General features: G+C 40.5%; 2 protein-coding genes across 3 annotated transcripts; one reads left to right on the forward strand and one right to left on the reverse strand.

The window, feature by feature from the left end:
- Positions 1-9,008: 9,008 nt before the first annotated feature.
- LOC102312084 (TRIO and F-actin-binding protein) lies at positions 9,009-21,953 on the forward strand. The gene is made up of 17 exons (XM_042213527.1): positions 9,009-9,208; positions 11,120-11,286; positions 11,416-12,548; positions 12,888-13,027; positions 14,047-14,212; positions 14,299-14,379; positions 15,186-15,218; positions 15,475-15,543; positions 15,714-15,803; positions 16,224-16,318; positions 17,382-18,021; positions 18,172-18,406; positions 19,280-19,391; positions 19,518-19,677; positions 19,864-19,977; positions 21,427-21,513; positions 21,621-21,953. Exons 1-17 carry the CDS (start codon positions 9,024-9,026, stop codon positions 21,765-21,767), a joined length of 3,654 nt encoding a protein of 1,217 aa, XP_042069461.1. The 5' UTR covers positions 9,009-9,023; the 3' UTR covers positions 21,768-21,953.
- LOC121812155 (essential MCU regulator, mitochondrial-like) lies at positions 21,945-23,824 on the reverse strand. 2 transcript variants are annotated; one of them, XR_006052892.1, is made up of 3 exons: positions 23,810-23,824; positions 22,382-23,513; positions 21,945-22,202 (listed from the first exon to the last, which is right to left on the reverse strand). XR_006052892.1 is itself a non-coding variant. In XM_042213528.1 (2 exons), exon 1 carries the CDS (start codon positions 22,701-22,703, stop codon positions 22,404-22,406), a length of 300 nt encoding a protein of 99 aa, XP_042069462.1. In that variant the 5' UTR covers positions 22,704-22,756; the 3' UTR covers positions 21,945-22,202; positions 22,382-22,403. The 2 variants fall into 2 exon arrangements, 1 of the variants encoding a protein (XP_042069462.1); XM_042213528.1 differs by lacking the exon at positions 23,810-23,824 and having other exon boundaries at positions 22,382-22,756.
- Between the last annotated feature and the right edge of the window lie 46 nt (positions 23,825-23,870).

Consider the following 23,870-nt stretch of genomic DNA (forward strand, 5'->3'; position numbering starts at 1 on the left):
ACAAAGTAACTGTATTCTGAATACCAGCTTTTTGAATGGTAACTGTTACTCATATTTTGTATTTTAAATACGTAACGGCGGTACATGTATTCTGTTACTCCCCAACACTGCTCATCCAGTAGATCTAAAAAGAACCCAGAACAACATCTAAAGAATTGCAGGCCTCGCTTAAGGTCAAGGTCAGAGTTCATGATTCAAAAATTAGAAAGAGACTGGGCAAAAATCGCATCCATGGGAGAATTGTATGGCCAAAATCACTGCTGATCAAAAAGAACTCAAAGGTTCGTCTAGCATTTGCCAAAAAAAAAAAGATCTCGATGATCCCCAAGACTTTTATACTCTGTGGACTGACAAGAGAAAAAGTTTCACTCTTTGGAAGGTTTAAGTCAAGTTAAATCTGACATAAAAATAACAGAGCATTAAAAAAAAAAAAAAAAAAAAAACATCATAGCAACAGTCAAACATGGTGGTGGTAGTGTGATGGTCTGAGGCTGCTTTGTATCTTCAGGACCTGGATGACTTGCTGTAATTGATGGAACCATGAATTCTGCTAATACACCCGCGAGTCCACCTATAAATGGTTCAATAAAGAAAAAAAAAAAACAAATAAAGAACAAAACAAAGGTTTTAGAGAGGCCTAGTCCAGAATTTTGAAACACCTTAAACAAGATGTTCATGCTCGAAAACCTTCCAGTGCATTTGACAAAAGCATGAAGAGTTCCTCCACAGTGATTTCAGAAAAAAATATTTTACATAAACAGCTGGTAAATATGTTTTGACACATTGGACGGATTCATTGTTTTGCTTCATTATGAATAATATGGTATCCATGCAAGTATAGCGAGAGATATTAATTCATACACCAATTATGAATGCTAAACATAAGGGAAGAGTTAAAATGTGTTACAGTGTGAAGTAAATTATTGTTAAGGCTATTTATGAAGTATTTGCTATTTCACCATGGCAGATGGGTTTGGGAGACTAAAATAAAAGATAAAGTAGTGAAAAAGGAGAAATTACAACCTTGGAGCTGCTTCGTGTGCTAGACTTGTTGCTGCCCCATTGTTTTTAAAGATTTGTAAGACACCAGGGTAGCAGATGATGGCAACTAATGCCAGCAATGATGCAGTAGAATAAGTTGGTAAATACGGTAGCATTTAAACTAAAGGTATATGCAAGTCCAGCTGCTGTAAAACTCAAGCATGCGTGACGAACACCTAGACTGCTTTAAATAAAACATCAATTATAGATTTCTAAAATGTGTGGCCTTGTTGATCTGACAGTGAAAAAGAGGGTTAAAGTTGTTGAGTTCAGAAGGTTGTTCTGATCAGGAGCACTGGTCACGATCAATACTTGCCTTGGGTCAGGGATAGGATCCAGGATGAGAGCAATTTTTGCCCTCCATGCTGAGGTAATTAATGATGGTATGCAATTAATCATGTGTGATTGGTTACATTGTAACAGACTCTGCTGGAGAGGCCAGTTTCTTTGTCCATCATTTATTAGTGTTTTCACATTGTTTCTGTTCCAACGGAGAGAGTGATGCAGAGATGCAGACCAAAGGAATCGATCACACGTGATGACATTTGTAACTCTGACGTAAAAGCCACAATACTAAAAGCTGAGCACATGGCGAGTGGCCCCATGTCCAGAAGAGGGGTGAAGTCATGGAAACATTGACAAGAACAAAGCATGAAGCTGAAGTGAACACCAAGCAGTTCTTGGTCTGCTGTTAAAAGATAAGAGCCCAACATGCAAACAGTTGAAGTACCCTTTAGATTGCATTTCTAGAGTAATGATTTAATTATTTATTTGAAATATATTGCACCGGCAAATCACAACTACCACGCTGTAGTTGCTTGTCTGTTATGTTGCTTGTCGGTAGTTGCTTGTCTGTTATGTGATGCAGGGAAAGTAGATCTTAACCCTGTCATGTATGAATTATGACAACCACAATCAGGATCTTCAAGTCTTTTTTATTCATCTTTAGGCATGAAAAGAAGAATAAAAATACTTAAGAAAGAAATCCTGATTGAGGTTGTCATAATTCATACATGACAGGGTTAAATTACAATAATTACAATGAAACACGTCATACATCTATAGTAACATTAAACAACCAGTGGGTGGAAGGGTATGGAGTGACACATCAGTGTCCAATGTAGTCATTTATGTCCATCAACACTGACACAAATACAAAAAAACGGCCTTTAAATAGCTGTCCACTGTAGTGACCGCTATGCGTGAAAGCGTTGAACAATGTAATTTTTATTGTGAAAACTAGCTTTAAACTAACAATAAAAAAAAGTTTGTGTCCAGAATCACTTTCTATATACTGTATAATGCTCTATTTGAGCTCCAACACATGGAGTGTTACATTTATCCACCATACAGCTCCCAATCCATCAGTGAAAGGAAAAGATGGACTTTATAATAACAAATAATCAGGGAACTGAGTGATTTTTCTTTTACAGTGCTTTGTAAAAATAAGTACATCCCATAGTTCAATAGCCTGCAGTAACAGCTTTTGCAGCAATAACTTGAAATAATCATTTTCTGTAAAACTTCATTGGTCTCTTATGTTGTTGCAAGCCCTCTATAGTTTTGTACTACTTGTTTATTCCATAGAGATTTGAGGGCATTCTTTAGATTCCAGCACAGAATTTCAATCAGGTTGAGCTCTAGCTTTTGAATCGGCCATTCCAACAACTTGATTCTTTTGCTGCTGTGCTTGCTTTCATTGTCTATTTGCATTTTTAAGCCATGCAGAGAAGTTCATGGTCAACTCAGTGATGCTACACAGATGCTGTGGCTGCAAAACGAGCCCAAACTGTCAGCCCTCCACCACCATGCATGCTAGTATGAGTTTGTGCTGACATGTTGTGTTTTAATTAAGATAGTACGGTCAAACATTTCCACTTTGTTCTGTTATTTCTCAAGGACATTGTTCCAGGACAACTCTGCAAACTTGAGCAGTGCTGCCATGTTATTTTTATATAAAAGAGACTTTCTCCTGGCAACTCTTCGAAACAAGCCATACTTTTTCAGCATTTTTCTAAATGTACAGTCATGTGTTTTAGCATTTAGCATGCTAACTGAGTCTGAGATGTAACTCTTGAATTTTTGCATTTTCTCTGACCTTGTTAGGACATCCAAACCTAGAAAGCCTGACAGATAATGATAATGATTGATCAAGTGCATCTGAATATCAACACCTGGCTGGATGTACTTAGATGTACAACACCAGGAAAGGCGTACTTAGTATTTCACAGGTCTGCAAAAATCTTAATTGAGGAGCCAATTCAGACCTTAGCTTCTAAGTGTGTTTATGAACAGTAGAGTCATCATCACTAATTATTCAGGAAAAACAGTAAAATTGACAATCAGAGAGCACATCCCTCTCCACAGCCAAGGACACATGCTTCTACTAACATTTGAAATGGATAGACCAAGGTTGCAATTGTATAGTAAAAATGATCCAGATCCACACGTTTTCCTTGCCTTTTTCTTTTTTCATGCTACACCTTTCCGCAAAGTTTATCAAAATTCAGTCAGCCAGTGTTTTTGAACAACCTTGCCAGAAAAAAAAAACAGTAACAGAAAACCTGGACTACCTCAGTGCTCAACATGGGGGAGGAATAAAATCTCTATGTGGCCATGAAATAGCTTTAATGCAGTCATTAACATGTTTACCTTGGTGTTAGTTTCAACTTGTGTGAGGTGAACTTTTCCAACTGCATTTCCATGGATACTGGCTCCACTCTCTCATTACACCAACTGCTGCCAGAGCAGCTGAATGTAGCTACAGTACGCATGTGACACACAGCAAAGACAAAAATATCTCCCCTTAATTGTCATTTTACTTGCCAAAAATCTTTAATTATACTTCGTCTTGGGAGTTCATTTGATACCGCTGCTTGACAAAATGTAGGCTTACGAAACTGTAATTAATCATCACAAACTGTGAACATGTTCTAAAACGAGACACATGCGCACGCTCACAAGAAGCAAAGTGGGCCTGAGCGCTTCATTCTCAACTGTCATTTTATAACAAGAGGCAGATTAAAGTGCGTTTATAAATACACAGAACCTCTGCGGACGTTTGATGAGCAGTGTGGGGATCTACAAGCAGATGGTCCGTGGCCAGGCACTGTAGGGGGAGAAAACAGTAGAGAGTGATTGTGAGCATTTAATGTTTGTCCTCAGTTTGTGTACTGTACGTCCCTGTTGAAACCAAAGGCCCCCTCTCGTGGCTTGCTCAAGCATAATAATCCCAGAAGAAAGCAGACTGAGTATTCCCGATAGAAATTAGCCAATGATGCCAGCAGCTCTCAGAGATTTGCTCACTTATAGGAGTTTGCTGCAAAAAAAATTGGCTGTGTTACTGAATTTGAATTAAATTAGTTGAGTTCATGTTCTGTATTACCTTAACTTTTTTTCTGTGGCCCATTTTGTTTAGGCTAAGGTTGTTTGAATTCAATCCATCAAACAATTTGATATCAAGAAATATTAGATACACCATTAGAGATACAGGGCTGGGCCCCTTTTTGTCTTGAGAACAGTCTTAATATGAATATCACAGCAGAAACTTGTACTCAGACCAGGCAATGTTTGAAGTATTGTGTCCATTTGCTATTCTTAGCTGACAGGAGTGGCACCCGGTGTGGTCTTATGCTGCTGTTAAGGTGTTGTGCATTTAGATATGCTCTTCTGCACAGCTTGGTTGTATTGAAAGGTTACTTGAGTTACTGTTGCCGTCCTATGAGCTCAGCAGTGCAGCCATTCTCCTCTGACCTCTGGCATCAACAAGACATTTTTATCCATAGAACTGTTGCATTTTCATATATTTATTTGTTATGACTCAGGGAAAACATTTTCTTCTGCTTTTCCAATTCAGGGTTGTTGGGGACCAAGAGAGTACCCTGCAGAGAACCCACACAGACACAGGGAGAACAACAACCTTCTTGCTACAAAGCTGCTATGGCCTCCATCACTACAACTTTACAGACATTTAACACCCATATGAGCATCAGCGAGTAACACCACTAAGTGTTGCTAGATTAAAGTTTCTGTACTGTGATTACCCTGGTATCAAGCCAATACTAATAACACAAATGACTTATGGTGTTTATTTGCAGCCCCCATATTGTGTAGGTGCAGGAAAATGGCCTCAGACTCATCACTGAAATTTACTAAACTCTCTTATATACTTGATAATCTAAATGTGAGTGGACTGCATGTAAAAAATTACAAATCTGCAAACATTTCTACTCGATTGGCAGGCTTTAGGCAGAAAAATGAGAGGCCCTACAGTGTAAAACTGTGTGTTTGTTTTACTTTAATATAAAGACAGGAAATTGCAATCAACCAGCAGACAAACCCTTATGCGGAACTGCTGGTGTTCCCACTTGGTTACTTATGTCCCAGTGTTACCAGTCTGTTTGCCAAGCTAAGCTATTAAGCTGCTTGATGTAGTTTCAGAGGTTTCAGCACCTGCCTTAAAGAACAAATATCCCAAAAAACGATTATTTGAAAGTTTTCGATGTTTAGTGTTTGTGGTGAATACACATGAATAAGACAAAGGTCGAGGACATACATCCACAATTTAATTTTTCCCTAATCTTAAGAACAACATCAGTTTCTGTGTTTACTTTCTTGCACCCAGTGAAAATTATTATTTAAGATACAGTATGATTTGGTCATGTGTATCATGTTATGTTGGTTGTACTCTCTGTCCAGTTATCTCTTTCCTTTGAGGCTTCAGGGTGAGGGCAACCATCTGTGCAGCAGCACATCATCAGCCATAAGACATCTGTTAAGAGGAGTTAGTGCGCAGTTTCATTTTCTAAAGGTGATGATACCTGATAGGACACAATTGCCATATTGGGGCCCTGTGAGAACCAATGAAAGTTTGCTTTCTGACAAAAGACCACAGTCTTTGACTCCTGCATGGTAGCACGAGATCATTTCCATTCTGATGTCAAGTTTTGCTGGAGGATTCTTTTTTGGATATAACCTCTGTAAACCATTGGATTACGTCACCAAGGTAAACAATTTTCTTATTTTCCATTAGAGATTTACAAGCCATTAATATATACTTCACAGACATATACTAGGGGGTTTCTTTTACAAGCAGGTGAGCAGGTGTAAAGGTATCCAAGCAGTAGTGGTGTGTATTTCACTTTACATAGCACTGTACGTGCTATGACTCAATGAGATCAATTTATAGCAACAGAGCAGCTGTTTTTTAAGAATCATGCTTCAGCTTATAAGCAATTCAGATATAAAAAGCTAGAGAATTAACCTTTAATCTCCTAAAGTCTGCTTAATTAGTATAATAAGTATTCAATTGTTTTGATTGTGTTTATGCTAATGAAGTCCCACCAAGATCCCACCAAGAGCCTCCTGGGAAATAACAGCACTCCAGGTCCAATGAAACCAGTCAATCAAATGGAGTTAGAGCAGTAATGTGTCTGGAAATGTGCACCCTAAGCTTCGGAGGACAGGACAGGACCATGTCGCCCCCTGCTGAAGACTGTTACTGTTGCCAGTTCCAGCCCAACACCTTTGACCCCTCCCGCTGTAGCTCCTGCCTGCGGCCAGATCACATGCACGTCAGCGGCGCTCCTGCAGCAGATGCTGCACAACAGGATACTCTGCAGGAGCTGGTATGTAGCTACATCAGCTACTGTGCTTTCTGTGTAGCTACCTGGGTATGTACAAAGTCTTTAAATTAAAGATAAAGCATCGTTCAGCTGATCCTATAACTGATCACAAGGCCACTTATAAGTTTTTAAACCTAGAAGAGGGATTTGAGCATTTCCCAGGTCTTTTTGACCAGATCCCAAAAAACCAAATGTGGAGCAAGGGTCATGTTTGTGTTGCTAAAGGTACTAAAGAATGGAAACTAAAGGTTTTTATGGTCTCACAAAAAACCTTTAGTTTATTTTATTGCCTGTTTTATTTTCTCTTTTTAAATCTTTTTATGACTTGTAATCTTATGTGCAGCACTTTGTGATTCTGTCTTGAAAGGTGCTATATAAATAAAAACTTACTTATTTATTATTATTATTAATACCCTTTATTACAGTGACCTAAAACTTGTAAGTCTTACTTTAGCTACTATCTGTCTGGTAATCCTCTGCTTCATTAAGGATGCATACATATATTGCCAGAGGTTTCTTCTTGTCAAAAGGGAGTTTTTCTTTTCCACTGTTGCCAAGTACTTGCTCAAAGGGGGTCGTTTGATTGTTGGGGTTTTCTCTGTGTTTTTCTAGAGTCTTTAATTTAATTTGATTTAATTTGATTTGGCACCATATAAACAAAATTGAATAAAATTGAAATTGCTTTGACTTGAACAGATGGTCAGGATCTCTGTGCTAAGCAGAGTCAAAGGTTGGAGGCAGATCGTTTGTTATGGTGAAGCAGCCAAAGAAAGAATTTTGATAAAACTTTAAACAATTTATTCACAAATTTGAAAATGATGAAGCTATGAATTCTTATATCCAAAAGATAAAAGGTCAAGTTTGGATTAACACAGATTTAAAGAAGAACTTTCTGATTAGCACAGATATACCGCCTTACCCTTATGGTCTCTGACTGGAAGCCCTCATTGAGGTGATGGAAATTGTAGATCCATTCTTTTGTGATTTATTCAGTCCAACAGCTCAAAAACAATTCACAAGCGCAACATAATTTTGGTTTGTTTCCTAGGTAACCAGCCCATATTTATATTTCATACGATGGGTGCAAAACAGGGTCAACATTGCACAGTTCTATATATTTGTGTACCAAAGGTTCAGGTTGGCTGCAAAACTACCCAGATGCTCAGATTCTTTGCTTATACGACAGTTTTATAAACATTTAAAATCAAATAAAATGACAATTTACAAGAATGATGTCAGCCTATAATACAATTACCAAGTGATAAAATTGTGGAGGTGGGAGAAGGATGGTGGCATTTGATTCTGTATCATTAATTAATGAAAGCTCATTACCATCCTTAGGGAATAGGTTGTAATCTGATACGCCCATATTACACATGCAGGCACATATCCTCGTGCAACACCGGCCCACTTAACTTATTATTCAGAGCAATGTCATTGTGAAACTTATGTTAGTCAACATCATGGCTCGAATGTAGATTTTATTTTCAAGTGAAAACAGAGAAAAACAGATGCATTTTATTTAGTCCTGCATCCAGGAAGCATCAGGAGCTAAAATGAGAAGAAAAAGTTTTGTGTTAATGAGAAGCTGACCAGAAGGAGAGATCAAGATAATGATAAGAAAGACAGTAAGTGCAGTTCTGGTGATGTAAAAGCACTGGAGCAATGAAATAATGATGAGCATGACCAGAGACTAGCTTGAGTTACGTCCTGTGCAGGCTAGATGTGTTGGCTTAGCTGGAACGACTGGAGAAGCAAAGACAGAAGTGGCTACACAGCTTTGACAGCAGATTTGCCTGAAGGTCAGTGATCAGTGACAGTAAGTGGAATTTGTGTTAATGCTCAGACTCAGCAAGTTAGTTTGTTTTTTACTTTTGTATAAAAATTCAGTTTGTTTTGCTGTGACTTGTTTGATTTTTAAAGTGAGTAGACACATGCCATCACATAGTTGCTGTATGAAGCTTTTAGTGGGTCATAATTAGATATAAGCATTGGCTGGTTTATTGTAAATCCAAATAACTGAGAAACCTGCACTTTTAGGAGGTTAAATATTTTTTAAGAATTGCAGAATAATTCAAATTAGACAAGGCTGCAGTCACTATGCCAAACTGACAATTTTGGTTCCCATAAATTTGTTGAATTCTGTCGTTTTTTTGGTTTTAAATTGGTTGAATTATCCAAGTTAGGACTGCTAAACATGTTATTACTGAACTGTTATAAAAAAAAAAGCAGACATTATTTCGACACTTTTACTTTGAGTTGAAATAGTTTTCAAAAATAGAGACAAAACATTCTGATTGTCAGCATTTTTCTTAGTTTAAATATCTAATTGTCACTATTAATCCAAATGCTTAAGATATGTTTCTGCTCCCCACAAACCAGGATACAGATGATGATGATGACGACACATGTGCCCTGTCTGAGGTGACCACAAGTGCCAGTAGTGATGATGTCAGAGGCGGTTGGACCTACGAGTGGAGTCTAGAGCACAGTCTGAGTCCTGAGTGGGAACTTAATATCGGTGATACTGACATACAATCCAGGTGAGTGTATCCAGTGTCCCGTTTTTAAGAAACCACTTTTTACTAAGAACCTGCCTGTACTATATACACTGAGTTAGTGAACGAGTATCACTGACTGGCCAGCTCAATAACATCCATTAGCTCAATCATGGAGTTGTGATCATAAATTTACGTACACTCATCATGGGTGTGAATGTCATGGTAATTCTGGGGTTTTAATAATGTGAACTGTAATGTCCACTGTATAGATTTTTAAAAACAAGAGCTGGGTGCACAAGTTTTAATGTATTTTGGATTTTCTTAAATCCACACAGGGTCAAAAGTATACCCTCATTAATATTTGGTTAAATGTCCCTTAAAAAGTTGCACCTCAACCAAACTGTTTTGGTCGTTTCTGGCATAATTCTGGATACATATTTGATCACTTTTTATGGCAGTATTGGTAGAGTTCATTTACATTTGTGGTTTTCCTTACACAACTGTGGCTTCAGTCCTCAATAGGGTTGATGTCGGGGCTTTGAGACGACCATTCACAAAGCTTAATGTTAAGCGTGCTTTATCCATTCCAAACCCGTTTTGATGTGTGTTTGGGGTCATTGTCATGTTGGAACACTCGATTGCATCCCAGGATCAAGCCTCAAGACGTCGATGTGAGATGAAGTTGATGAATTTGGAGGAAGAATTTGGTCCTCCTTTTTTTTATTCACCATTTTTGTACAACGTCCCAGTACCACTGGCAGCAAACCACAAACCTCACTTGATCCCTAGCTTCCAGAGTCTAAAGTGCCGATAGTTAAAAAAACAACAACATATATAGTTCTTGATATTTTAAATGTTCTTGCTTTGGTGAGCTCTAAACTTTTGAGGAAAAGGTTTAGACTAAGTGGGGCTTTCAGGAGGAAGAGGACCTGATTGACTGCTGATGGTGCTGCATGTTGTGGTGCCACAATAATGATAACTGATCTGTTTATTGATAGTGCAGACACAGTGAGCTTCTCTATCTGGAAATTCAGCATAGAAAGGGGTGCATAATTATCAACATAAAATGTAATAATTACATCAGTGTTTTATACACTTCATCTGTGTGGACATAATTCTGCTCTCATCATATTTCCATAATAACTACCGTAGCACTCAGGGCTTCTGTTCAAATCACTGAATATGCACTGTTCTCTCACAGTGTAGTGATCTCAGAGAGTCTCTAACTATAACTCAGGCTCTATATTCGGTACACTGAGTCTTTTCCTCTTATCACAGCTGCAGCAGCACCGGTGAGTCTCTACACACTCCTCTAGCATTTTATATTTATTTGAAAAATCTGTTGAAACTTGAAGATGGTCTTAAGAATACATCTGCTTTTATAAATGGCATACTAAGAAGGAGTAATGATATATAAATGATGAATTAAGTACATGATAACACCTAACTAATACATTAATAATGCCAATAATTAAGTTGATTAAGCTAATAATTAAATTAATCTGTAACTTAATTGACGTATGAAAAAAATCAATGCTGTTTATAGAAATATATATTTTATATATAACCTACTGACGGTGCTAATCCATAAAATGAATACGTGATCAGTCTTAATCCTTCTGACCTGTAAGCCCGACCTCCAAAATTCTTGTACGTAAAATTAAATACCATGTGAGCAGGGGCTGTTTTGATGGTTTCCTCTGCTGATCATAATTAAGTTCTGAGTTCCTCTGAAAGTTCCTGAATGGAAAAAGAAGATTAACATTATTTTCCTTCTTTGTTTAATGCCAAGAGTTTAACGAAAGACAAAGCTGATGGAAATCTTAGACTGACAGCACAGCAGATGTGTAAAGATGTTCTTGAAGCACTTCTTCACTAACTTGAGCAAACACTTTAGATGCATTCAAATAACAATTTATCGCCCATCGACTGATTGTCTGCTACCTCTCCCAGCTCTCCAAATCAGTTGGATTCTTCAGAGAGGGGCCGATCCCCCAGCTTGGAGCGGTACTGTGTGGCTCAAAGAGAAATGACACGGCTGGACTCCTCTCCCCCACAAGGCACTGAAAGCTCCTGGATGGATGAGAGGAGAGGGAGAAACAGGTCCCGCCAGGCGTCAGGTCAGTCACAGGCATGCATCCCAGTTAGAACTAAACTCCATCATGAGTATTTTACAGAAAGATAATCCTCTCTGATAAGCTATTTACATTTACATTAAGGCAATGATCACAGATTTGTTTGATTTTCAGAGTCCTGGGGAGATAGGGGACAAGAGAGCGGTTACTTCTCTCCCGACAGAAGAGGTGATGGTGAGCAGCAGATTGAGGAGGACAAAAAACGTCAGTTTCGTTACTACGAGCGGGGGCATCCCCTTCCAAGCAACTATGTTCCCGAGCCCAAGGCCTGTGTCCCTTACAGGAATGTCAACCTGGGAGTGCCTTCCCAGCGAAGAAATCATGAGACGTATATGCAGGAAACTTGGAGAAGTGAATCCCCGCAGAGATACACATACCACTCAAACTTTAGACGAGGAGATTCCCTGACAAATTCTCCGACACGTCACAGCTCTATGAGTCCAGAACGCTACAAGCTCACCGAATCGCCTGTGGGAGCTCAGAGAGGGAGCTCCCTCTGTAGGAGTCAGACTCGGTCTCATACTTCATCTCACAGCTCTCCACAGCTTCCATCATATGGTCCTTCTTGCCATACATCAGGCTGGTCCAGTCCATCCTGCCGGAAGTTGTCCAATGCCTCTCGCACCGCGTCTCCCTCCAGGGCCACACCATCTCACAGGCGTGCAGGCTCTTTGCTCTCACAGAATGGTGAATATGATGCTATAAAGGGATATAGTCGAGAGTCAGGAAGTCCATCACAAGCTTCGAACAGGCACAGTTTAGACTCTGAGAAGCTGTACAGAAATCTCGAGTCTATCTCCCGCCGTGGCTCGTCGGCTCTTCAGCAAAATTCATATGAGCTATCCCAACCATCCCCACGAATCAGAACAGCTGTCAACAGCTCGACCAACACTCGAACTCGGAACAGTCGTGACGTTTCACCAGCCAGGAACGGCTACGGCACCAGCCACTCCCCACAAAGAGAACCCTGCTCCAGAGACAGCAGGCTGAGTCCACAAAACTCATGGCAGGGGTCCGCACACTCTTTACTCAGCATCCCGGCCTCACCTGGATCCTCGTCATCGAGGCGGGGCACAGTCTCGCAAGTCTTTGGTGGATCACTGTCACAAGCTACAATTACAGGAACAGATGAAGCCGATGAAGGAAAAAACAAAGTCATAGGTGACCGAAGCAGGAGCGCCATTAGACGAGGCATGGACACCCTGCTGATCTCTGAACCCAAAAAGGCTGCTGTAGATGCTGAGGAGGTAAATAAGTCGTGTGAGCAGGAATTTGGCTGATTGTCAACCTTGAGTTGTTAGCCAATGAACATACTGTGGATAATGCTCCTTTCTGGCACTTAGAATGACTAAACCTATGAAAAAAGACTTAATCTTTAATTCACAACTAGCAACTGACACAATAAACTCATTAGGAAGTGTTTAAAGTGGTAAAGTAAATATTCCATTATGCCATATTAATGAAATGAAGATTTAAGACACTCCTGCACTTGCTTCAGTTTTTAGAATTATCTATTTGTTTAACAAACACTATATAAAAATCAGTCTTGCCACATGCTAACATGCTAAATCTTTTCTAAATCTAAGGTGGGGATGACCATAGATGATTACATAGTGCTGGCTGATATTCCCAAGATCCAAGTGGAATCAGAAGAAGAGTTTCCAGGGCTGAGGTTGAGGAACCAGAGTCCCAGTCCATGCAGGGACCAGAGACTCAGGACATACAGGTTGGTGATGTGGCATTGTCTCACTGCTAGTTTTGAGCACTTGCATCTGTTTAAACACCTAACTGGGCCTTACCTAAATGCCAACCGAAATGTGGTTGGACACAGAAATATTCAGCTCATCCAAGACTGACAGAGGTTCTGAGATGCACACGCTAGCCAAAATAGGCTTTAGCAGTTATAGTTGAAGTTTTCTTACCACATTTTAAACCTTATAAATCTTCAGTTGTAATGTTGCAGGAACCAAAATCAACATTAACAGCACTTCATATTGCCTTTCACTACTTAACTGCTACCAAAGAAACTAGTGGATAAAAGTCTTTTGTAGTCAGTGACTGCCTGAATTATCTCCTCTGAGATGCTCTGGTAGGTCTTCAGGGCAGCCACCGGCTGGCTGTTATTTGCTTTCTCCGCCTTCAGTTTTTGGCTTCAGTTAAAAAAAAATAAAATTAAAAGGCATGCTCTGTTAGGTTGAGATCAGCTGACTCACTTGGCCATTGAATCTTTGCCTTGAGAAACTGAGATGTTTGTGCAGTATGTTTTGGGTCATTATCCATTTGCACCGTGAAGAGTTGTCCAATCAATTTTTCGGCATTTGGCAGAACCTGACCACAAAGTATAGCCCTGAAAATGCTCAATTCATCCTGCTACTTCTATGAGCAGTCACATCACCAGTAAACACCAGTGACCTTATTCCATTGCACTCTCTGATAATTGTATAAAAATGGCTGTAATCCATAAACAGTTAGTGCAATACTTTGGTTCAGTTGCTTCACTTAGTGTTTAAAGTCTGGACTTGTGCACTACAATCTGCTGTGATCTGTGCGTCACTCCTTCACTAGCTGGAAAATTAGTGGGCAGAAAACTCTTTGAAGATATGTATTTATCTGATGTGGTAACTGATAGCATTAATTTATGGCCTGAGAAAATAAACATGCTCTTGAACCTTTTGCAGAGGTCTGCCAAAGTTCACTTTCAAAACATATTTCCTCTTTTCATTTCCTCTACACGTTAACTTTAAGGTATCAAGATGAAATAGACAGATCGAGCCAGTTCTACAGTTCAAGGCTGGAGTCAGATGAGAGGGGGAGAGGCAGAGAGAGAGGGAGAGACAGACGGGAGAAATGTCGAGACTCTGAGAACGGACGATCGTCTCGGAGGCGATCGGCAGCATCTCTTCATACACAGGTAAGATGCAGTCACTGCAGGCATGTTTATCACAAACAGCTGTGTTTAAAAAGGCAAGAACGTCCTGTCTGTTTAATCCATCAAAGACCTCAGAGAGCCAGAGTGGAAAACACAGATCCTCCAAGGTGAATGAGCGACCGGCTCATCCTGAATGTCTGCAGACACAGGTGAGCACTGTCTCATGACTTCCTGCGTCTGTATATATCACACGAGCATTTGGAGGAAAATAGGTCATTCGTGTATTTCAGCCCCTCGCAGAGACACACACTCGCAGGCAGAAGTCATTACCTAGCACTCTGTGTTTTAGGGCAGCATGTTCATTCGATTTATCATCTTTATTAATAGGTTCCAGGACGGTTTCAGTTAACTGTTTCCTGTATTTGCAGTGTTGTGCTGTCATGACTAAAACAGCTGAGTCACTGTACACTGATGGATGACCACGAAATGAAACGTTCAACAATGTTTCTGTTTCACTGTTGAAAACTTTTTTTAGTAGTTCACACAGCATTTCCATATGTAGGCACCTCTGTATGTGTGAAACTTTTATGACATCCTCTTTACATATCACATCGGGCACTTCTTCCAACCTAATTCCTCTATTTCTCCTCCTCTTCATATTACGATAACAACGGATCACATTCGTCATACACGGTGAGTATTTTTCAGTTGGTACTATCGTTCTAATAATGTACCGTCGGTTCCCCTTTCCCTTCCTTTCTCCCTCTGACAGTTTGATGGTTCACAGAAACTACACATCTTCCTCTTTGAATGTTCCTGTTCAGTTGTATTTTTCTCTATCTGCACCTCGCCACATGCGTCGATCTGTATTAGTTATCTCAAGAGTGCAGTCGTCTGTTTCCGACAGTTTCCGCTTCCTCTAGTTTCACAATGAAGTGTGAGAGATAAACCACAAAGAGGGCTCTTTCATTCTGTTTGCTCGTATCGCTTTAATTGCAGATATTGTTTCTCAAAGGGGTGGATGTCCAGACTGGATGAACATGGCAAGGTAAAGGTATTCTTTTGAAAAACGTATAATATTTAACTAAGATGCTAATTCTAGCTTTAACCACATCCTCATAAAACCTGCCAGACAGGCTCAAAACACCACCAACGTGACTCATCATCGTGAAACATCTTGAAAAGAGTCTACATACTGTAGAAACATACATCTACATACTGTAGAAATGAATGCCAACGAATGGGTTTGATGGTCATGGCACCAGTTAGTTCATCGTTGTCCATATTTACTGTGCTTTCCGCAGTGGAGGAAACACTGGTTTGTTCTCGGTGACACCTCGCTGAGATACTACAGAGACTCAGAGGCTAAGGAGGTATGACACTAAAGCAGTTTCTGGTGTGCTGTTTTTGCACAATCAGGAAGACTTTATGAAGTTTGTTTTTTGATACCAGTAGGTCAGTTTCCTGAAAAATTAATTGTTTGGGGGAGAACTGTGACCTTATTTGACTCAGCTAAAGTTATGCTGCTCTTGTCGTGCTGCAGTCAGATGACCTGGATGGAGAGATCGACCTGACGTCCTGCGTGAATGTGTTAGATTGTGATGTGGACAAGAACTACGGACTCCAAATACAAGTATGTATTTACAGCACTTTTGTTTTTTCTATATAAATAAAATTGAATTCAATTTCAATTATTAATGGTGTTGCTCAGTAGACGAAAACACTGTCAATTAATGTCTGTGAAGGTTCTCAGTCATCCAGGTCAATTAATCGCACCTCCACCCCCCCAACTCCCAGTTTCACAGCCAGACAAAAAGATGTTTGGCTGCTTCCTGTTTAACGCGTATATGTGTGTGTGTGTGTGTGTGTGTGTGTGTGTGTGTGTGTGCGCGTGCGTGTGTGCTGTGCTGTGTGTGTGGTGTGTGTGCGTGGTGTGCGTGCGGTGTGGTGTGTGTCATAGTGGTGTGTGTGTGTGTGTGTGTGTGTGTGTGTGTGTGTGTGTGCTGCGTTGTGTGTGTGTGCGCGTGCGGTTGTGTCTTTTGATCTGCCCCAGACAAAAGGAGCAGTGTTCACTCTCTCTGCTGTGACATCCAGAATTCGGAAAAATTGGTTGAAGTTACTGAAGCAGGCGATCCAGAACAACACACAGTGAGTCTGGCACTATGGTGGGAGGCAGTGAGACAGAAAGTGTTCAGATCCTTTACTGGGGACTTAAGGAACACATGAAAGTGTAAACATATTGTAATAATATTCAGAAAATAAATAATATCTGCAAAATGTGCCCAAATTCTTAGTGCACATAGAATATGTGATCAGTGTGTTTTGCTTTTACATATTACATTGTTTTATTACTATTATTAATGCATTAGGCTTAATGCAGCAGACTGTGACTGTTGTAGCTGCTGGAACTGGAGTTCATTTCAAGAACCATATACACTATTTATTACATACATACACTATTTAGTCATTTCATTTAACTTAGAACCTGATGCGTGTAAAGCAGTCTGGCTGGATTGTTTGTTGTACGTCATTTCCCTGATTTGTCTCTCTTCACTGAAACTGTCAAATAAAGGCGATTCTGGGTCGAGGTGGGTGCAAGCCGATGAGGCAGGTTACGGTCTGGACAGGTAGTTTGTCGCAGGGCTAACACGGAGAGGCAGACAACTATTCATGCTCACACTCACACGTACAGCCAATTTAGAATCACCAGTTAACTTAATCTCTCTGGATTGTGGGAGGAAGCTGGATTACCCACACATGCACAAGAAGAACATGAAAATTCCTTACAAAAGGCCCAGCCAGCCAAAAGAACCCCTTCTTGCTGTGAGGCATCATTGCAAAAGTTCTTTCTACTTTCTTATTTTTATAGTTTTATATTATTATTTTTTTCATAGAATTAACTAGCCCTGTACCTGCGCCCTTCATAGACTTTGTGCATTTCATTACCAAAGCAGTAAATGATCTTAAATTATATTAAAATTACTGGTATCTCTTGATCTTAATTAGTGGCAGACAGAACAGAAACACCCTACATGGTGAATACTTGATGTTTATCATAGTGCTAAAATCCTCAGTCTCCAAAAACAAGATCTGAACATTTCTGTGGAGCACGGCTATGATTGGGTGGTCTGCCTGCAGCAGACCTTGTCTCTCTTATCTTTCTTTGAATGTGTAACTCTACTCTCCTGTATTTCCCTCATTCGGACCTCAGCCAATCAGACATCGGCAGCGAGAAAGAGAACCCCCTCTCCCGGAGACCGTCACCATGCCAACCCCCTGCTCAGTTCACCTGCAAGGATTCGGGCTATGAACCTGCCACTTGCACCTCCACCACTACAGCTGCAAACTCCTACCAGACCGAAATCCACCACCAAGCAGCAGACAGAGATCTGGGTGCGGACTTATCGCTAGCCAGTCAGAGAGAGGAAGGGGAGGGCTGGGACCGCGAGCAGGCAAAACGACTGGAGGAGAGGAACAAGTGGTTTGAGGAGGGGCTCCCCGTCAATGAGATGGGCAGCAGGTGGGAGTCCATGGAGCTGAAAAAGGGGAGTGTACCTGTGCCTGTTATTGAAACTATGGACTCTGAAGTTAACAGGAAGTGGGTAGAATTTGAGACAATGTCATTTCAGGACATGAGCTCACAGTCTCTCATAGGCACCCAGGCTTATCAGTCAAGCACCGCACAGGCATCTGCATCTCTACTTACTCCCCAGAGAGATCACTCACCACCTCAAGAGGTCAACCAGTCTGTCACCGGGTCACAAACTGATACATCAAACATGAAGGAGGCTCCTCCATCCATAAATGGCGCCCAGATCACAATGAATACAGCTGAAGCACTGCAAAAAGAGGTAGGAGAGAACTTTCAATTTAAAAAAAAGCGATGCACAGAGTCAGGGCAAGAAAATTATACTATTATCCAACAGGGATCGGGATTTCAGTCTTTTTTTTCCCCTCCTCCCTCTCTACCCCTACACATTTTCTATAAAACAATCTTCCAGGCTGTTTTTCTTCGAAAGCAGGTGGAGAGCATTAAGAGGGAGCGTGCGGCCATGGGTATAGAGGTGGAGAGTCCCTGTGGCACTGGGGCACCTTGTAGGGCCAGACTGGAGGCCATGGAAGTAGCACACAGGAAAGCACTGCAGGAGCTGCAGGAGAAGCATGCCAAGGAGATAAAAAAGCTAGAAGAGGAAAAAGACAGGATGCTACAGGAGGAGAGCCAAGCAGCTGCTAAAGGTGAGTCACGGAGTATCAACAGCAACAGCAGCTTCAGCTAAACATGAGGATTTGCTTTTTGCTCTCTGCAGGGTGCAGTATTTATTTTAACTAAAATAAATAATTATGAATCTTAGCCCTTGGTCCCTTACATGCATGTTACACAGTCATATCATTTATCAAGATTGAATTCCTTCAGTCCTAAACCTCACAATAGTAGAGTAGATACTAGACTCCAATTTACTTTGAAAGTTAATCTTTTGAAAATAAAGATCTTGCTTTAGGTATGAGGGACCATTAATTTATGACCGTAAGGCAGTATGCAACTATCCATCCACTCTCTTAGCCAGTTAATCCAGTGAGGGTGTTTTCTACGAATTCCCTCTTACGGCTCAGACTAAATCCTGGAAAAGATTAAAGTTGTGCACAAATCATTTCAGCCATTATTAGACCTACCGAGGATGACAGTGTGAAACGACTGCACTGAAATGACTCTTCTTTATTCGTCATCTAAGTGAAGAAATTGATTAATTCATTCTTTCATCTAAACTTTAACTTTTTAGGGACCTGCACTAAAACGGATTTCATGCCAAAAAAAGCATTTATTGATTTGCAATTCAGTAAAATTAACATTTCTTGACTGATACATGAGAGTCAAGAAATCATCAGCTCACACATATGAGAAACCTATTAATACCAAGTGTGTACACAAAAAAGGAACTGGACTTGGAGTCATAGTGCAACAAAACAGTGGTGCAAAAATAGAATATATGGTATTACTGTATACAGTACTACCTACTGATGCTGCTGTCACCTGCCAGCCTATTTTTGGTGTTCTTGTTTTAAGGTTGTTTACCAAATGCATTAACTAGCTAACTTACTGTTCATCAAAAGCTATGGAGGCACTGAGAGCAGCTCACAGAGAGGAGCTGGAGAGACAAGTGGAGAAGGCCAGGAAGTCGTTCGCAGGAGCGGCACATGTGGATTCATCGTGCCGAGGGCAGGCGTAAGTGTACCATAGCCCTCCTCGCTGCAGGCTGAAGATGTTCTACACTTGACCACACGCCTGTTGTGATGCATTATAATTAAGACCTCACAAAAACCTCACAACTCGTGTGTTTGTGCATGCCAGGCTCCAGGCGGATGTCTTGCACTCTGAGTTAGATGTGCTGTCAGAGCGTTACTCTCAGAAGTGCCTGGAGCTGGACCGCGCTGAACACAGCAGTAAGAGCCGAGAGACAGAGCTCGGACGCAAGGAGAAGGAGCTGGAGCAGCTCAGAAGAGAGAACCAGGTTTCTGCACAGCCTTTGTTTGCAAATGAATTTGAATACAGAACAACATGATGTGTTAGAAAGTGAAACGATGACCTTCACATCCTCTTTATTTTATTCTTATACGTTTACATATTGAGGAAACATAATAAAGAAGCACATACATTGTAATACTTCTTATTTCTGAGCTACACATCTCTGTTACAGGATCTCAAGGCCAAACTGGCAGAAGAGATCAGCCGTATGCGGTATTTCATCACAGGTCAGAGGTCAGATGTGGTATCCCTTTGCAACACTGAGTGCGCTGCATCAGAATTAGAGGTATTGATTAGAGTTTCTTATATGAAAAGAGATAAGCTGAAAAATATATTTGCCCACGCTCAAACCAACTTTATTTATAGCTGTGTGGAAATATTAAAGGACAAATGTTGACGTCACTGTCATCACTGGGAACCTCACAACAGCATCTGATCTATGTCTGTGGGATTTTGAACCCACTCCATAAAAACAAATGGATCAAAGTGTTTTCTTTTGCCTTGTATCCTGATTTAATGACCCCCTGTGGCGACTGTCACCTGTTTCTTGGCCTCATTTTTGTTGAGCATTCAGCTGCAGTACATATCGCCACCTACAGGCTGAAATAAAGTACATCATCATCCTGCGCATCTCTGGTGAATCAATCGACTGGTGAATCTAAGCACATCTAGGATGCATTTGAATCATTTCTTTTCCTCACGTTCCTGCCTGTCAAATGTTTTCCATTTTTATTACACTGTAAAGTGATAATTAAAATTCTGATGGAGATTCTTTATTATTCTCTACAAAATAATAAAGAACTCTTGATACATGGCAGGATGGATCCATGTTTTCATGTTGTTCACACCAAATTCTGACCCTTCCAACCAAATGTTGCAGAAACTCATCAGACCAGGCAACGTTTTTCAAATCTTCTTTTGCCTAGTTTTAGTGAGCCCAGGCTACAATTCACACAGTGTGGTCATCTGCTGCTGTAGCCCTTCTGCTTCAAGTTTCAATATATTGTGCTTTGAGACATACCTACATACCTTGGTTGTAATGAGTGGTTATTTCAGGTGACTTTGATTCCTATGATAATAAAGCAATCTAGCATCAACAAGGTATTTTTTCCCAGAGAAATGGCACTCACTCACTGTCTGTAAATCCTACTTTCAGCTGCTTCCTTATTTACAATGAGTCACCATAGCAGGCAGCTCTGCATTTTTGATCTGGTGGGTTTTTTCGCTCTTCTCCTCTTCTGGGAGGCAGTGGGGAGGTAGAGCATACAGCCCGATCTGGCGGGAAGGTGTGGGAAGCCAGATCGGGTGGCCCCCATCCAGCTCTCCTCTCTGCTATCTTATCCCTCTTGTTTTACTTCTATCACCTTTTCTATCCCTTTGAAAAAGTGAGGCTCCATAAATGTTAAAGAGGTAAGTATTATGTTTTAGTTGCATTGAATAGATAGAAGAAAATAAACTGTAGAAAACTAAAGAGAAGAAAGAAGAGAAATAACAATGTAACATAAACATAAACCAGTGGCCTCCTTGGATGAGGATGTCTAGTGATAATGGCCGAAACACCTGATGAATCCAAGGTCCACTACTGACAACGTGTCCCAAACTGGTAACGTTTCTGGGCTGCCTTTTCTCGTAACACCCATCCCTCAAGATTTTCTCCATTTAAAGCAATGCATTATCAAGGATTGTAACATCTAGTCCTTTTACTGAATAAGAGGTTGTGTTTAATGTCTTACAGACTCTACTCAGAGCAAAAGAAAATGAAGTTCAGTATCTTAAAAAAGAAATCAGTTGTCTACAGAATGAAGTGCAATCTCTTACAAAGGTATGTTTTACAGTCTAATCTCTTTTATCACACAGAAATAATACACATTAAAAATTTAGAACAATTAAATGGCCTAACTATGCTTACCATGTCTGTCCTTATTCCAGGAGAAAGAAGTCGCTTATGAGCGTTTTAAGGAGGCATATGTAGAGCTAAGTGACACAAGGGGGCGTGGCCAGCTGGAGATGGGCTCACTCAATGAACACCTGAGACTGGCCAACGCTGCCCTTCAGGAGGGAGCAAGACAGACCTGACCTACGTGACCTACGAGGACACGCCTTAAAAAATGTACTTTGACAAAGAAAACCAGCCAATATTTAAAAAAAAAAGAAGAAAAAAAAAAAAAAGCAATATATGTTATCATGACCTGATAAGCCTAAAATGAGCCAGAATTAAAAATTATGGGTGTTAAGATTAAATAACAACAAGTGTTTTCCACATAAGAGACTCTTTATTTATTAGTCACACACAAACATGCAAACAGGAGCGAGGCCAAAACTAGTAGTTGTGATAGCCTCGCATGATATGACATTTCTGATAAATTCTTGAAGGCAAAACAAGTTAAATATTAGAGAATAGGGAAAGGAAGAGGGTGGAGACAGAGGGGTTTATTTGGAAGACAAAGTGCCCCATCTTCCCCATCTTCCTTGTGCCGACTGGTATGCTTTCAGTCAATATTGCAAAGCACCCTGTGGATGTAAATGAAAAAAAACAGAACACAGTTGTCATCACTGGAAAAATGTCACAGATTACTTCCTTTGACATGCAGCTGACACACCCTTTACACAGTAGAAGACCGTGACTAAAGGTCCCAGCCTCAATGCTTAAAGATTGCATAAGGTGTGGCTAATAAGCACTTGAACTTCACCATTTACTTTTCCAGACTTAGGTCAATCGTCGTCATCGTCGTCTTCAGGGACAAAGATGTCGTGCTCCTCCAGGAGGGCGGCAAAGTTCTTGCTGATCAGATTTCCCACATAAAGGAAAGGCACCACCACTAATGTCATGCGGATGAGACCAAATGGTGTTTTTTCCGGCTTCGGTAGAATTGCTCCAGACGGCGTAGACACTGCGGTCCTGCTTTGAGTCGTCCTGGGTATATTTGAGGTCTTCAAGCCGGTATTACGGGTCATTATCCCCATATTTCTGGAGGAAAGTCGCAGCGGGAGCCGCAACATACTCGCCGCCATTTTTCCTGTACTTGTGACGGTAATGGGACGTTTCTAAGGGTTGGACCACATATGGGTGGGACTGGGATGCCTTGTATGGGCGTAGCTTGCGGTTTGACAGGTAAATGATGAGTAATTCCATCCTAATGTATTGTTATTATAGTTGAATGGTCTGCTACACATAGATACATGTGGCCGTAAAATACACATAGCTGAAGTTAAGTCACTAAGGGCCTTTTAAACTTTATTTAAAATTTACGGAACTATTTACTATGTTCATATTTAACACAGTAAACCTTTGTACAAGCAACCAATCACAGTTATCAGCTTATTATAATATCAGGATTGAAACTGAAGAGAAATAACGTAAAATACTAGCCGATGGTTATAATTCTTTGCATCTTAAACTGGGGTAAAATCAGGACTTGCAGCCAGTTTATGTGTTTATGTTTATCACCTCTGTTTGGACAGAAACAACTTTTTAGACTCAATGAGACAAATGAGTTTAAAAAGTATGAGAAAAAACAAATTAAATGATCTCCTTGTTTATCTTAAGGTCTCAAGATTTTTTTTTTCTTTTATATTGACATACGTCACTCGTGACAGTTTGGTTAGAAACATGCACATTTGTGTAACCCTCTGGAGGTCACTGCTCCTCATGTTCCTCCTCAAACAAAGAAGAAAGTACTAGTCATTGCTGACGATGTCTGCTGTCCTAACTCTCCTTGTGTACTTGCCTGCCCCTTGAAATCTCTAAGTCATAACATCACGGAGAGCTGGAGTGAAATTTGCAGATTTCGATGTGCCATCCTCTTGGAGGAGCTGTTCTACCTGTACAATCAGAATGAGCACCAAAGCAGGTCAAATGGAGAGTGATCTTTGACCACCAAAGTCTAATCCCCTCCTCACTGTATCAAAGGGGGAAAAAATCCTAAATGCTTTCAAGCCATGTCCTTTTTATGAGACTGAGGCAGACAGGTGGAGAAACGAAAAAACGTATGGAAAAAAGGAATGCACTGCCACAACTCTTTACAAGCTGATGCAGTAGGTAACACTCATGAGGAAACTATGGTTCAGCAGTGGTAGTGCATTGGCAGTATATGGGCAGCTAAGGACTGCCCATCTACCTGCAGAGTGCATCTGTTGTCAGGTGGGGGCAGTCTCAAATATCTGGTACAAGGAGTTGTT

Source organism: Haplochromis burtoni, unplaced genomic scaffold (assembly GCF_018398535.1).
Source record: "Haplochromis burtoni strain Fernald_Lab_line unplaced genomic scaffold, NCSU_Asbu1 Contig_448, whole genome shotgun sequence".
NCBI classification, from domain to species: domain Eukaryota; kingdom Metazoa; phylum Chordata; class Actinopteri; order Cichliformes; family Cichlidae; genus Haplochromis; species Haplochromis burtoni.

Excerpts from the sequence above, each read along its gene's own strand:
- LOC102312084 (XM_042213527.1), top strand. The coding sequence starts at position 9,024 with ATGTTTCTGCTCCCCACAAACCAGGATACAGATGATGATGATGACGAC. Across the intron at positions 14,213-14,298 it reads CAGCATCTCTTCATACACAG|ACCTCAGAGAGCCAGAGTGG; the intron begins GTAAGATGCAGT and ends AATCCATCAAAG. Across the intron at positions 21,514-21,620 it reads AAGTGCAATCTCTTACAAAG|GAGAAAGAAGTCGCTTATGA; the intron begins GTATGTTTTACA and ends TCCTTATTCCAG.
- LOC121812155 (XM_042213528.1), bottom strand. The coding sequence starts at position 22,703 with ATGGCGGCGAGTATGTTGCGGCTCCCGCTGCGACTTTCCTCCAGAAAT.